At 42.3% G+C, this 16,327-nt stretch overlaps 1 protein-coding gene across 9 annotated transcripts in view; it reads left to right on the top strand.

The window, feature by feature from the left end:
• The window catches only part of LOC121511453 (transcription factor COE3), an 83,001-nt gene extending 74,608 nt beyond the window's left edge, over positions 1-8,393 (top strand). For 4 of the 9 annotated variants that reach the window (XM_041790153.1, XM_041790152.1, XM_041790151.1 and 1 more), the window contains exons 12-16: positions 2,737-2,802; positions 3,042-3,213; positions 3,954-4,139; positions 4,578-4,667; positions 5,945-8,392. In XM_041790153.1, coding sequence (XP_041646087.1) covers positions 2,737-2,802; positions 3,042-3,213; positions 3,954-4,139; positions 4,578-4,667; positions 5,945-5,976 — 546 coding nt within the window. In that variant the 3' untranslated portion in view covers positions 5,977-8,392. Of the gene's footprint in view, positions 1-2,736; positions 2,803-3,041; positions 3,214-3,953; positions 4,140-4,577; positions 4,746-5,944 lie in introns of all 9 variants that reach the window. The other 5 variants (XM_041790148.1, XM_041790147.1, XM_041790146.1 and 2 more) reach the window with 2 other exon arrangements.
• Positions 8,394-16,327: the final 7,934 nt, after the last annotated feature.

Below are 16,327 nucleotides of genomic sequence, written 5' to 3'. Positions count from 1 at the left end.
ACTGGATATCACATTATATCACACTCAATTTCTCTCTTCTGTAACAAATTAGATTCATTATGAAATTAAAAGTGGAAACTCAATATTGTTTTATTATTAAGCTGATTGCTTTTGATTCTTTTCTTTCCTCCCAAAATGAGCATAAGCCCATTCTTTTCCAATTCTTTGTGTAATCCACAAGGAGAAAATATTACAAATGTGTTCATGTCAAGCAATTACCCATGTATTTAAATGAATCTCTCTTCCTGTGCTCTTTGAAGTACCTTCATCTAATGGCCCTATGCTTCTAAATGCATTCATTACCTCAGGCTAGAGCTAACAGAGTAATTGCCTTACAGTTTTATAATGGCATTAGCACTCCAAGCTACATAACCTAGGCCCTCTTTTATTAACTGTGATAATATAAATACAACATCCATGTTAATCTAGTGCTTGAAGAATCACATTCAGGCTCTTTCCAAGCACGTCTGCTCATTGTTAGATATTTTTCATAACACATCATTTGTTATGGCTTCCTCTCATTTTTCTCGGCGATAACGCAAAACAGCCTCTAAATCTTAGGTGATCTGTCATCACAGCGGCCCCCCGTTTAAACAGTTGTTGAACACGAGACCTTTATGCAAAGTGAGGCGAACAATAGCAGAAATCTGTCACGGGTTTGTCACAGAACAACAGAAATCATTTGAGGCCTTTAATTGTTTCAATTTAACATGGTGTGTTCTGATATGTCTCCATGACAAGAAAGCCAATTACACTTATGCTGGAGTAGTATTGAGATTTACATGGAAATGCCCTCGGAACACTATTCTGTGTTAATCGTATTCACAGCGTGAGCTGATACGCATGAAAGCGTCTCGTCACAAGAAAACAAACTTCTTCCTTGATTGGGTGCAGCACTTCTCATCATCCGCCGATATGACTAGGTTGCCACTTAAGCATAGCCTCGCGAGTCGGCTCGGTTAGTTAAGACACCACGCGGTAAACGACAGATTAAGGATGAGAGGCAATATCGTTTCCTCTCCTCCTTTTTCCAAGCTGTCCTTATGTCACTGCTGCAAAGTACCATATGGACAAGGAGGAAGAGGACGTTTTACAGAGAATGAAACATGGCTTGTGAACGCGACAGTCTTAATTGCTTTAATTGTTGTTTAAAATTGAGAGCCATGTAGGAGATCTTGAAATATGATAGAATAGATTATTGGTAATTATTAACTGCAGACAAAAAGAAAGAAAACCACTTTATCTCACTCAGCGAGAGAGAGAGAAATCTGTTCTGCCTGATGAGAACACATCAAGACAGCTGGTCCTCTCATTTAGTCTACCTGCCTCACGACAACCATAATTCTTTATTTGTATGCAAACTAGATGCATGCAACGTTGAGCATACACACCAATTTCAGAGGTAAATGCCCATTCTAAGAGCCACCCATCCGGTAACTTGGGGTGGATTAAGCGATATGTTTCTATAAGAGAGCATGGCACACGCTGGAAGTGGCTTCTACAGTGATTCATCTTGATAAATCAAGGAGTGTGCGAGATATGCTCCTCTGGATGAAAGGGCCCGTACACACACTCCATACACACTACATACGCTGTGCCTTGGAAATGCAGGCCAAGTCTTGGAGGCCGCTGTTTGAAGGCGCGAAGGCTGTGTTTACATTCATTTACGGCAGCTGCCGTCTTAATCCCACACTGCTATTGCCAAGTGATGGAACACTTCAGACAAATTACCAAGGCCCGCAAAAGAAAACACAGCGAATGTGGGAAGAAAACAAGCGCCATCTGAGATGTTTCTGGTGACAGATTTGCATTGCTTTTAACCAGGGTTCTAACAGCACAGTCGACAAATCTCTGCTCTACAGCAGGTGACAACAAGCGAGCATTTTAAAAACACACACAGCAGCCATGTCTGCAACTTGCCTTTGTCAGATTAGATGCACTCTAAAAGGAGAAGAGGGTTTTCATTGAGCATATTGCCTTCTGTATTATAGAAAACAAAGAGAGCAGCCTGGTTGCTTGAGAGGGATTTAATTGTAAGTGCTGAATTCAAAGAGCAGATAAAGACACACAAACGGGCCAAACCCCACCTTGCTCAAAGCCCGAAACAGAGTGGGGGGAAACAGGATCCGGGGCCAACTCATTTTCAGTGTTAAGAGCCAAAGCAACACAGCTAATCCGCATTGTCAAGCAGGGGCAAGCATGCAGACATGGATAAGACCACATCCTGAGCATCCGTGTCCCCAAGGCACAAGCACCCAGCTCTTGCTGGATGGGAAGTCATTTGTGAAGTCCTTTGCAACAGCCAGTCAAAGAGGTTAATTGAAAAATTCCTTAATGTCATTACAACAGAACTAGATTAACCCAGAGCTAATTCACTTTATTGTTCTGAAGAGAGGGGACGCAGCGCTGAACTCCAGAGCAAACGTGGAGCCCAGAATCAGGGGTGAGGTGTTGTTTTTAAAGGACTATGCCAGTTTAATTAAGATAGGGAACATTATTCACTGCTCCGCATGGTTGGAAGGAGCAAAGTGGTGGTGCTGTATAAAAGCAGCGCCCGTGCCTCTTAAATCAGGCCGGCTTTTATTTAGCGCTTGAATATGTAAACATTTCCAAAGCTCTTCGCGAGCCTGCTGGGTAATGTTGTTTTGGATATTGTTTGTTACAGTGCAGACCACTGGGGTCTCCAACATAATCTGTTTGGGTCTTAACATTTACTCTTGTTGTTTTCTTCATCAGGAGGTGTTACTGAAGAGGGCGGCTGATCTCGTTGAAGCCCTGTATGGAATGCCCCACAACAATCAGGTCCGTATGCACACAACTGCCTCAGCACGCTAAAACCTCCGCTAAATAAGAAAAACCATTGAAAATTTACTGATAGGATCACCAAAGGGTATTTTCAACCACTATATCTGGAGCTACGTAGGCTACATACATTCACCATATAGCCATGAACTATGCATCAAAGCCAAACAGAAAGAAAAAAAAACGCTATAAAAAAACTCCATAAATAACAAAACCTCTGCCTTCTCCGCGCTTCTCAGGAGATCATTCTGAAGAGGGCAGCTGACATCGCCGAGGCCCTGTACAGCGTTCCCCGCAACCACAACCAGATCCCCTCGCTCGCTAACACAGCCTCCCACGGCATGATGGGAGTCAACTCCTTCAGCAGCCAGCTAGCAGTCAATGTGTCTGAGTCACAAGGGAATGACCAAGGTATGTGGTTTAGGGTATGGCTCTAAAAGTCAGGGATGTGCAAGACAAAAGTGGGGTCCAGGGGCATGAAGGGGGGGCCGTGGTGGTGGTGTTGGTGGTGGGGGGGTGTAGAAAAATAAGAAATGATTGAATTCCTTTTTCTTAATCGTAACATTAAGATAGAGATGGACATTTATTGTTGTGTACTGTTGCATGGACAACTCAGGCAGGAACAGGGCTGTTTAAGTGCTTAACAGGGGTGCCTTTTTTGATACCATGGCAAGACAATTAGAGGTCCAGAGCATCTCATATGGGATTATTTCTTGTTAAACTGCCAAAAGATTGCAGGCAAACTCCTGCACATTTTCTAAAATGCCCAAACAGATTGGCAACACTAAACTACAGAAAAGTTTCCCATGCTTTTGTCAATGTAGACAGTATGCAGGAGTTTGCCTGCAATTTTTTGATGGATTTATTCCTCTCCCATCCACCTGTCTTCTAAAATGAATGAAGCTGTTTAAAGTTTTAGTTCTTCTGTATAATATCACAAAAAAATAATGGAGATTGTATCATTTTTAAAGACAATGGTAATAAAAAGGCATCTTTTGGTATTTACTAACCAGGCACCTGCTTTATTAGCTGATTGCTGCAGAAAAAAATCCATTCTCATTTACTGTAATCAGAAAACATGAGGAAATGCTGTATTAAAAAGCTAGAAATGAATGGGTTTCCCTTTCTGTCTTCCCACCTGTGATTTCCAGTGGGTTACAGCCGGAACACCAGCAGCGTGTCCCCCCGGGGCTACATCTCCAGCAGCACCCCGCAGCAGTCAAGCTACAACACCGTCAGCAACAGCATGAATGGCTACGGCAACGCCGGTATGAACCTGGGAGTGCCAAGCTCCCCTGGGTTCCTCAACGGATCCTCTGCCAACTCCCCATATGGAAGTGAGTAGCTTGCCACTATCGCTGCGCTGTAGTAGCACTAAGCTGCTGCTGATTTAATTCCAGCTCCCACATTCGTTTTCACTTCTATGAATCACCTCTGACAGGGTTATAACATTATTGATGGTGATAATATATTACTATTCATTCACAGGGAGCTTGTTTGGGTTTTAGTACTTTGGAGAACACACACATGTAGCTCAGAGTAGGAGAAATATCCTTTTTTATGTGTATTTTTCACCGAGTGCCACCTGTATTTGTTCAACCGGACAAGATGTTGATGGTAGGGGCCTGTGAGTGCTGATCGTGTATCCCCCCTGGCAGTAATACTATCCTCGCCTTACCTTAACTGCCCTCTCCCTCTCGAGCACTACTCACAGCACGTTCTCACTCTCTCCCTCCCTCCTTTCCTTCCCTTCTGCCTCCCTATCGTCTCCGCAGTTAAACAAAAGAGCGCCTTCGCCCCTGTGGTCCGACCCCAGGCCTCCCCACCCCCCTCCTGCACCAGCGCCAACGGCAACGGACTGCAAGGTGAGCCCCCCTCACCCCCTCATCCCTTCCCTACGGACTACTGGTCAGATACCGCTGCTCAGGCCTCTGTCCGGTTTGGTGAGGGATTAATCATTACAAATATATGCATTTTGACAGGCCAATTTACACCTTTCACTTCACACGCACACTCACACTGATCACATCATCACACATGTGCAAGTACAGCGTAGGATCACGCTCATCCTCGTTGCCCTTTCATACAAATGATCCCCTCCGATGTCGCAGGAAAAGACCCTTCCCAGAATTGTTTTAGTAATTATGTTTATTAGGTTTTGTGCGTGTGTCATGACCAACATGATTGCTTTGAAAACAAGCTTAGCTGTAGTGTGTGCCCCAAGATTAATAACATTGGGCTTAATGAAGTGGGAAATTAAAGTTCATCTTGCTACACGTTCATACTTATTAATACATGTTGTGCAGAAATTAATGAGCAATGCCTTGCCATCATCTGTGCTGGCAAACTTAAAAGCATTTCAAGCATGACTCTACAAATATACTCAGAGCAATATAATAATATATCATCCCAGCACTTCACTAGTTGCCTAATTGTTAAAACGTGTGAAAATACTGAATATATAAACTCTACGGGTGAGGTACAGTTGCTAATGATATCCTAAGCAGATGGTCTTGGTAAAATAAGGGAAGCTACCTTTGATCTCGCCTAATCTCTCTCAGATAATGACACAGAGGCTCGACTCAGGGAAGATGTAGGACTAAAGCTGTACAGTGGAGGAGAAAGAGGCGATCAGAGAGGAGAGGCGGCGGGGGGGAGACGAGAAGAGTCTCGTTGTACTGTAGCATTGTGGCATTGTGGGAAGTGACCGTGTTGTTGCTCTGCCGTCACCGTGGCCGTGTCTCCGGGGAGTCTGGGGCCGCTGTTTGCCATTACCCCAACGCCAGGAGAAATATCACACATAGCGAGACTGGCATGCTGGGGGCTGAAATGTCAGAGCAGGAGGGAGGTTTTCAAACTCTCTCTCCCATCTTCCACCTCCCCCCCGCCCAGTTTGGAGGGCGTGCAGCAGCAGGCCGGCGGACACGGCAAACACTCACAGGCACATACGCAAACAGGCACATCAAGGCTTACGTTCACGCATTTGTGCAGTGTCAGATGGCTGGACACACACATGCACATACACGTACACACTCAGACACATGCATGCCCACATCAAAATATGAAGTTTTCATTTTATATCCACACCTGTTTCAGCCAAAATAACTAATCTCCTCTTTCTTCTTCTCTTTTTTTCCCACAGCTATGTCCGGCCTGGTCGTCCCTCCAATGTAAATGCACTTTCATCATCTCTACACACTTCCCACCCTCCTCTCCCAGCACACAGCCAAACACTGGCGGGTGTAATGTATAGTCCCCACCTACCTATCTACCTACCTACCGCTTGTTCTGTTTTTAACATGAAGAAAAAAAAGAAAGATTTTTTTTAAATGACTTTTAAAACCTGCAGAAAAAGGATTTCACAGGAACAATATTTTTTTCTGTGGGAGTTTTTTTGGTTTGTTTATGCACCCTCTCTCCCTACACATGCTCTCACTCACACATACACACCCTTGAAGAGGATACGGGACGATGAAGGGTTTATTTTGTATACCTGTCAGGTTGTGCTTCGGCCTCGGACGCGTCCAAATCACCCACACATTCTGATACTGGAAGGGACTCTGTGGACTCACCATCTGGTTGTAAAGTGAAAACACTGATGTACAGTACATTTGCCAACGAACTTCAGAAAATGTTTTTTTTTCTGTTTCAACTCTCTTTTAATAGATTCACAACAGTTGTGTGTCTTTATAATGTGACTTTTTTGTATTTTTATGTGTGAGAATAATTACACAGGGGCCAAGACAATTTCAACTGGAAAATATATGAGATATATAAATGTAGAAAAATTGATCATAAAAGTGCAACAAGTTAAAAAAGGGGGCAGGGCTGGGTGGGTAAGGTTGTATCATGTTTCATTCCTGCATTTTAACTTAAATTTTGTAATTTATTGTAGTTAGAAATCATCTTCAAAAGTGAAAAAAATCCTCTTTGATTCAACAAGCACACTGACGTGTACAAAAACACTGCTCTGTTGATGAATATGATGTACTTCCATGTCTAGAGCTTCCTTTTAAGCAAGTGTGTTTTGCCATGTTTTTCAACTTTTTTGCTAGCACTGTATATTAATGCATTCCTAGGCTACTGTGAAGTCTGTTTCTTGTTGATGAGGAGCAGTCTCCCCCTTCTCGCTCCAACTCCCTTCTGTGTTTTCTATGTGGTTAAAAAATTGTAGACTATTGTGATATTGCCAAACTTGTGCTAAATATTTATACATCTGTCTTTTTCATGTTCTTTTAGATCAACAAAAAAGCATTGAAAAAAAATTAAAACCCATTGAGAATGTAGGACTATAGTAGTTCATTGTCATTTTTCTGTTCAAACACACACTTGCGCTCACTGAGGGAAAATTTTGTAACATATCAACTATAAATAATGTATTTATCTCTGAAATTTTGTATATTGCTTTTCATTATGTATGTATTAATCGTCATGCCCTTAATATAGTGATGCAGCACAGATAATTCAGCCAAGAACTGTTGCCTTCATTTGTTTTCTTTTTGTATTTGATGAAATGCAATGTGCATATATTTCATGTGTATCCTCCAAAATTTGTGTTATTCCGTCAAGACTCTCTGTCCATTTTTTTAAAGGGGAAGTCAAACTTCATTGTTTATTTTTATATTGATTTTAAATTATCTATACAGACCATTTTTGGAGAAAACTTTGTTGGTTGTATTGTCAAATAAATTGTTTGTGACCCATATGATAGTTGTTAAGATCCAATAGAGACTAATGTGCATGAGGGACAACCTTGGAGCTGAAAAAAAGCACTCCATTTGTGGTTGTATTTTTTTCTGTTTTGTAGAATGTATAGAAGTCATTTTTACTCACCACTTATGACTCTGCCACATAGCTTACATGTGTTTACAGGGAAGAAAATTTAAAAATGTCAACATTTGGAATGGAAACAGAAATGAATAAGTGATGTTTTATTAAAATTTTCAGTAAAAACACAATAGCATCCTCAGCTGTGGACTTCCTTCAGTTTAAAGTGCAGTTTGGCTGGCAGACCAACTGACAATCAGGCAGTAGGCACTCCTGAGGACAAACCTGTGATACGTCTGTAAGTTGTAGTGTTTAGACTGTTTGAACCTGTGGAAAAGTGTAACATCCATAAAAACTGCTCTTTATATTCTTTTAGCACAGCACTCTGACTTTGTGACATATTCCTACTGGTCTCTGTATCAGCGTATCCTGCATCTGTGGTGCTTCAAAGGTCCATTGTAGTCATTCATAAACAGTGCAAGCTTTTTATTCAAAGCAGCCCAAATGGGGCTCATTCAAATCCCTCATTTCATTGCATTAAGCCACCTAGTTAATAAAGAATCAATACATTGAAAGAGCAAGGTTATCCTTTGTCTATAAGGGCTGGTATCGTTTTGAACCTCTCATAGTTTGAGCGCTGAAAGGGGGGGCTGCTGTGAAATCTATACTCATCAAGTGGGTCAAACAGGAGGATAGAAGTGTTTGAGCGAAGAATAGTGGCTCTCCTTAAAAACAACTGAGCATCTTATCTGGCATCCAGAGTGGTTTGCCCAGAGCAGGTCACAAAATGTCAATTTCTCATCAAGGCAACATTGTCCGAGGCCACCTTTCCCTCTAATGCACAATTAAACGACGGCGAAACCCGAGTGGCAATCAGCATATCACAGCTTATTATGTCAGCCGGCATGCACGGCTGGAGGATCTGACGGTGCAGGAGAGATAGTCCAGGAGCTGCTGATAGCGCAAAGGACAGATACACTAAAAAAAAGAGATTTAATTTTCAGCAGCGATCGCCTTGTGCCTCAAATCGTTCCCTCGATAATCCAATGTGTCTGATAACAATGGCCACACATCTGCTGCCTTCCTGACACTGCACTATCTGCTTCAGATACACAGGTCTGATCTGTCGCTATATGCTCTTTAACATTTGCAGTATTTAAAGCTCCTGTGAGGATTTTTTTATCCATTTTTAAACAGATTGAAAATAACACCACTTCTTCTGTATGGCCTATGAAATGCAGAAACAACACTGATCATTTCTACAAAGTCTTCTTTTTAAAGATTGGCTTTTTATGCCTTTATTTATAGAGGAGGACAGTGGATAGAATCACAAACAAGATGAGAGAGTAGGGGAGAGACAGAAGGAAAAGGAGCCATAAGCCAGACTTGAACCTGGGCTGCCCGTGTACATTGGGCACAGCTGAACCACTCGGCCATCTGAGCGCCTCTACAGTCATTTTTAACACCTAAACTTACTACGTAGGTTAGGTGTCATGTAGTAAAGTGGTAAAATGCCAAAACTGCTTTTTTAAAACATTTTTCATGGCAAAGATGGGACATGTTTGAATGTTTTAAACCTTAGGAGTCCACGATCATGCCAGCGTGAGGTCATCATGCACTTTTTTAGTCATATGATAGTATGCAAACAAAGCCATATGTTGCATTGCAATCGTTTTGAGTGGAAGGTGTGGCACTTTTTAAGCACCTTTTCAGTTTTTTTTATGCCAACAGGTCAATAAGAACAGGAAATAGGATCATTTACATTTGATATATAGATTAATTCAACATCACGGACAGTGGTCTATGCTGTATAGGACCCACTGGGAATTTTGACATAATTTCAGCATTTTATGTGATTTTCTAAAAGGAAAAAACTCCTTATATTTTTACCATCTCCTCATCATTCATATTGTAAAAATGCAGTCAATGTAATTTAATTCTTCTTGTAATAGTGTTCATACAATATTCTAAACGGGACAGTTTAACTTCGATGTATAAAGTTGTATTCTTAATAGAGTAAATTAAGATTAACTACAATCCACAATTGGCATTCTAATTATTTGTAAAAGCGATTAATTGCATGCTTTATTGTCCCCGTCAACACGCTTTGGTTAAGCCACTGCAGACTCTCCCAGCAGCCACAGGGATATAAATCAAGTCGACCACTGCTCCTCAATGTCTCATTTCACTTAAAAAACTCAGACATCTCAGACAAGTCAAAAGTCATCTGAGCTCTGTGTTATCAAACATTTTAACTTTTTATGCATGGTTATTTTCTTTTCAGTCCATAATGACCTGGTAAAGTTCATGTCATTATCTTCGATCTGCTTATAAAAGCAGGTCTGTATCCAAACAGGAAGTCAGTTACCCTTAGCTTAAGACCTTGCAAAAATCCAAAATGACACGAGAAAAATTTTAAATGCAAAGCAGTGTCATTTTAAAATGTGTGATTAATCGCGATTAACTACAGAAATCCTGAGATTAATCGTGATAAAAAATTGTCAATCTTTTGACAGCCCCAATTTTTATGCGTTTAGCTTGATTTTCGCTCACTTACACATATCAAATGTTTAATTTGCACTGTTTGGGAATCCCTTACAGTCTTAATAAAAACAAATGCTACAGTGTTCTCTAAATACTTAAGTACAAAAATTATTTTATCTTGGGCTTTGACTAGTGGACAAAAAACACCTATATGTATTATATGTAAAAATATTCATTTTTTGCTTGATATATGTCATTTTACTACTTTTATGGGTAAGTTTACAACATTCTCTGGATTTCTAACTCTTGAAATAACAACTTTGTCATATTTTGATATACATACCTTTAAATAACAATCTTTAAAAATCAGTTGTTAATTTTTTTGTGTCTTTTGGATGTCCCATATCTAATGCAGTAAGTTAAAGTTCAAAAATAGTTCTCATTTCATCAAGATGCAAAAAAGATGCCAAACATGAGCATGAAGAAGAAGGGTGAAGAAAGCAGGGTGAGAATTTTGTGCGCAAAAAAAATTGAAAACAAAAGATGCTGTCTGCAGGGGGCGCAAAATGGAGTTCCTTACAGGTGCTTTAAAGGCAAAATTTTACACAAAGTTTAAGTTTTAACAGCCCTAAAATAAAACCGTAAGAATCAGCTCTCATCCCAGAAACAATAACCAGCAAACAGGGGGAAAACAGACACAAAAAAAACAACTCAAGAGGGTAAAAAGTACAATCAAAAATGACATACTTTGCTCAGTTGTTGCTACTTTTAAGAGCTCCGAAGCCTGGCAGGCAGGCTGGAGGAACACTAGATTGTCTCAGCAGGTTTCCCTGTACCCAACCAGCAGCTCCCAGCTCTGCCACACCACTCAATCATCGTGAGAGCCTCTTTTATTGGAGAACTCTAATGGCCACCCTCCACCATGATCTTAATGTGTGCATTAAATATTTATAAATCCTGGGTCAATAATGCCCCATAACCAGAGCCTGACAGACCCCCACCGTACCATGTGGCTGCCTCGACTCCCCCCACCTCCCCTCTCAAACACAGGGAGAGGTCACCAGGTCACGCAATCAAAAGAGAGCGAGCCTCGCCACATCCATATGTTGCCACTCTTATCAAGACTTTCCTCAGTACTGGTTATCTGTCAAAGGAAAGAAATATTGAAAGCAATATCGATCTTAACTAGCCTTGTGTTGCCGAGGGCCACGCTTCAAACATCTGCTCGTGCATTGTTAGATTTTCAAAAAAAGGAAAAAACTCCTTTCAATAATATAAGCCTGAGCAGTAATATTGAACATCTCTGTGTGACGCATAACGGACTTATTAGCAGGCATCGCTGGAGATTGTTTTTAAAGCTGATATATGAGTATTTCTTAATTAGCACTGGGTTAATTGTGCAGCCTGGCATCTGCGTGGGTGAGCTTACTACATGACGATATCCGGGGCTGCGCTCCTGTGCTGTTCAGGTGAAAGATTGTGCTCGGGTGATAGCGCCGCACAAAAGAGCGGCCGGACAATGAGCCAGTCAATGGAGAGCTCCCAGTTGAAAGAGCCACAATGGCCGTGCATGCTGGGAATTGGGGCTGGATGATATAAAGGAATGAAACCTTCATTGAGGCCATGGAGGACAAGCATTGAGAAAAGAGGAGGTTTTTTGTTTGCTCTTTATCAATCTGCCGTTTCCCATGAGAAAAAACAATTGAAACTGACCTTAAAAAGAGAATATTACCTTACGCATACACTCCCTATGTAACTCTTATTGAGGGGCTTATACAGTCACTTTTAATAGAGGCTCATGTGATAATGCCTGTGTGCAAATATGAAGAGGGTGGGCATAGTTTACTGGCAGGTCCAATTGAAGGATTTGCTCTTGGATGGAGAGGATTTGTGTAAGTTTTGTGACTGAAAACAGAAAAAAAGCAGCAGAAACTCTCATAAAGTTCATACCAGAGTCGGATAAAGCTTCTTCTTCTGCTGTGACTCATAAAATCTGCACGGTTCCACATCATAACTTTGAGATGACAATGAATCAAAATAGAGCATCTGACCTTTTTTTTGAACAATTCTGCTTTTGAATCAAAAAACAGGAGAATCTGACCCTTTTTTTTTTTAAAGAGTCCCACATTAGCACAGCCTCCTGTCAGTGGATCGGCACATCAGATAAGACATGGCTCCCCTGCTACTATACACAGGGAGGAAGCTTTGCAAAAGAAAAACTCTAGATCCTCGCACAAGATTTCCACTTCACTCACTGCAGTCAAGGAGGATGAGCAAAGTATCCCAGCGCTTCAAAATCCATTAAACTTGTATTTGGGTGTCATTTGATACTTCATCAATGTTTTAGTGCATTTCAAACCCACAAATGCAGGAAGAAATACGCTATATTTTTTCTTCTACGAGCTTCACTTTGTCCAAAAAATTACCCTGTAAAGACTGCCTGGTCAGGGAGTGTGAGGCTGTGGTGATAAAATAATATCACTTGAACTGTATTTTTCTGCCACAGTCTCCAGCACATAGAGCTCCTTTCATAGCGCCCCTCTGTAGTGCTTTGTCCAGTAGTTCTGGATATGATATCATCTATTAATAATGTATTGGCAATGGATTACATAAAAAGGGACCAGAAATAACATCCAATATTCATGCCCCCTGAGCTTGACTGTGTCCAATCCGTTTGGCCCATAAAACCTTAGCCCCATTTCCATATCCGCTGTGGGTCACGACAGGTCTGCCTCACAAAGGCTCACAGAACAGCTTCACGCAGGAAAAGGGCAGTAAAAAATCGGGTGGATTTCTGCGCCCCTTATGAAACAGCCCCCCCTCTCTGGAAAAAAAGAAGTGAAAAAGCCCTTTTCCGATTTCAGCGCCTGTGAAAAACCTGGTACTGTATTTCCCTCTTTAATTGTGCCACTTGAGAAATTGACGTGCCTCTGAAACATGGCATGAATCTCGCAGTTATTGCAGTCCCCTTGGCAGGGAATGTTGATACAACATCTGCATGCTATAGAAAGTAATGGAAGTAGCAGAGGTGGCAGCTGCAACTCTACAGGAAGTGTGCCATTTTCAGGCAGTGCTGCTGTGAGAACCGCTAACTGCCAGCCTGGTCTTGCAGGCAGCTCTGATTGCCAGGACACTATGACAAACACGCAGGGGCTGGGAGTGTTGCATCCTGGGGGATGACAGCTTCTGTTTGATTGTCAATAAGGCTCATTAGCAGAAAAAATGGAGAATGCGAAAAGAGATTAAATGGCTTGAGACTGGGTCCCCCTCATGTTTCATTACAGGGGATTTATCAGCGCCTTTATTTCATCAATTCCACACACTAAAAAAAGAAAACGTCACCAACTGTTTCACCCTAAAAGTAAAGATTTACCCTTTCTTAACTCAGATATTTCCAGACTTAATAATAAACCGTGAGCTGTTCCATCAAAACAGAGCCAACAAGTGCTAATCAAGCTCTTTCAACACCATCCACACCTTACATAAAGCCCTCTCCTCCCGCTCCCAGCAACTCTCATCTTAAGAACGGTGGCGGATGTTTCCCTCCATCTTAGGGAGGAATCGGCCAACAAAGCAGCGTGTAAGGGCCTTTCCCTGAAGAGTCCTTGTCACGCCGCGCCAAACCTCTGTGATTATCGTTGTTTTTGCAGAGAGTGTCCACGCCTGCCAATACCGCTGTTCCATAAATGAATTTGGCCCCTCGTCAACGAATTACCTAACACGCAGAACTGTGTATGTGTCACATCCAATTCCAACTCACCGGCTTTGCTGGTGTGTGTCAGCTGGAGGACTTAATCATCAATCGTCAATCATAATAAGCGAAGCACATTGATAGGGCTCCCTCTCTCCTTTTTTTCCTTCTCCCTCTCCTGTTCCTGTTAACTAAAGTGTAAAGGGAGAAGTTAGAGCTGACCTTGTTAAATTGGGACCACAGTTTATATTCCTAATTTAGTGTATGGATTAATTAGTCTTGTGTGTGTATCAGTTTCCAGAGCTGTATCCGCTTGATCAAATCATCGCTTGCGTTCATAAAGAAAGCTCTGGAAAGAAATCTGTCAGTCTAATCTGGAGTTTTTTTCCTCAGAACGAAGCTTTGCATGTTTTTAGCTGCAGACTTTTAATTAATGCTTAATTGGACAATCTTTAGAGAGGACTTTTCCAACATTAGCCGCTAATCAATAACCGCCATCTCACATCATACAAAATTAATCAGTAGGACCTGTTATCAGGCCTTAATGCACCCACACATACACAACATGCTAACTGGCAAAGTGTGCATTTTGCACAAGGCATATGAATCTGGCTCATATTTTCCCTCTCCCTGATCCAATCCACTCCTCTCTCCCGTCATATAGATCGGAGTCTGCGGGGGCCAGAGGCGCTGACAGAGCCCAGATGCTCCCAGTCTGTCTGGGGGGACTGGGGAGACTGGTGCCATGGGGTCCTGGAGCCTCTGAAGTGCCGCCCCTCCGTCAACATGACCAAGGCTGAGACCTGCACTTTCTCCAGGCTGAGACACTCTCCTTACCACGCTGACAAGCCGCGCTGCACAGTCACAGATTGATACATGCAGGGGATACACGCTCGCAGGAGCCCGCTCTCACGTTATGCATGGCCGTTCATCAGCCGGTCCTAATTAGAGACCCCCAAACCAGCACTGGAGTTCAGGAGGTTACAATGACACACTGATACAAGGTTACTAACATGCACACGCTCACATGCTGATACCTCTCAGGGCTTCTTTTACTTTCTCATTTAATCCTGCACCGTCTCATCATCACTGTCCTGAACCTCACTTGTGAAGGGGGGGGTCTCTTTGTTCTTAAAAAACAAAACAAAAAGGCACCATACGAATCCTCCATCCTCCCTCGTTCTCTCTCAAAACACAAAGATCATTACAAGAGCATCAAAGTGTGCCATGTTTGAGATGATACTTGTCTTTGTAGTTGTGGCGTAGCGTGGAGTGTGTTGGTATTAGATGCTGCTGTGGCAGCTGTCGTGGCTGGCTGCGTGGTGCCTCGGTGTCAGGGCCTCCGAGGCCCCGGCTGTCCCGGCAGACAGACAGAGGGGGAGGAAACCTGATAGTGCAGCCAAGCCCCAGTCTAATGTCTGTCTATCCAGCTATCTATCCCTGTGCCTATCTGTCTGACTAACTGTTGGACGCTGCCTATCTGCATGCCGGATACTCCTCTGGCTTCCCAGCAGCAGCACTCAGCTAGCACTTAATATCCTCCAAAAAGTTTCTTTATTTCTTTATAAGCAAAGAAACTTTAAAGGGAGAACAAAAGTAAGTATTTATGAATCACTGATGTGACTGCAGGATTAACTCCCCCCCTCTAAGCTCAGGACTTGTACCAAGGGGTTGCAGGCTGTGATAACATTTGAATTATGAGCCGACATGTATGAAGAGTAAGGGATGGAAGCACAGGGTGTGTTTGTATTTGATGTGGGGGAAGAAAATTGTTCTGTAATGAGGAGGGGTGCCAGGATATGAGATGGGAAGTGGGGAGTTGGAGACAGGATATAAGTTATGAGAAGGGAACTAATGTTGGGAAATGCAGAGGTTGTTGTTGTTGTATAAGCTAACGTGTATCTTATAACTATCCGTTAAGATTAATACGGCCCGGCCGGGGTCAAAAACCCCTCGCTCTTACACTGTGATGCCACCAAGTATATCCTTGCTCTTTCTGGGGGCTCAAATGAGTGTGTGTCGTATGTGAGGGAAGCGTGTGTGTGAGGGGGTTAATAAATGTTGAATCAAACGCCGCACGAGACACTCACACTCCTTAAGGGTTGCCCATTAGCGGTGTGTGGGTGCATGGGGAGTTTATCAGTGTCTGGGTGATTTATGAAGTCAGACTCAATATCATCCACTTCACCCACACACATATGGACATACACATGTGCACACACCAACACGCATGGCCACATGCTCACACGTGCACACGAGCACACGCACGAGCATGCAGCATATGCACTCATGCACTCTCTCTCTCCTTTTCTCTCGGAAATGGAGGCAGATATTAGGCCAAAATTAAAGGTTTCACAGAGATTAACAGTGCGGATGATGAGATCGTCTCAGCCTCTTTTTAATCTAATTCCTTTTTATCTTGGAGCCAGCATGATACGGAAGTGGTACACATGAACCTCAAAATAATGCAGACATAATAATAACACTGCTGATAACTACTTAAGTGTGTGAAAATGTAGGAGAAGATGCAGAAAAAGAAAAGGTGTGAATTATTTTAAGGGGTTCCTCTGGTACCTTAGCAAT

Source organism: Cheilinus undulatus, linkage group 6 (assembly GCF_018320785.1).
Source record: "Cheilinus undulatus linkage group 6, ASM1832078v1, whole genome shotgun sequence".
Classification (NCBI taxonomy): Eukaryota; Metazoa; Chordata; class Actinopteri; order Labriformes; family Labridae; genus Cheilinus; species Cheilinus undulatus.
This window is presented reverse-complemented; position numbering and strand designations above follow the sequence as displayed.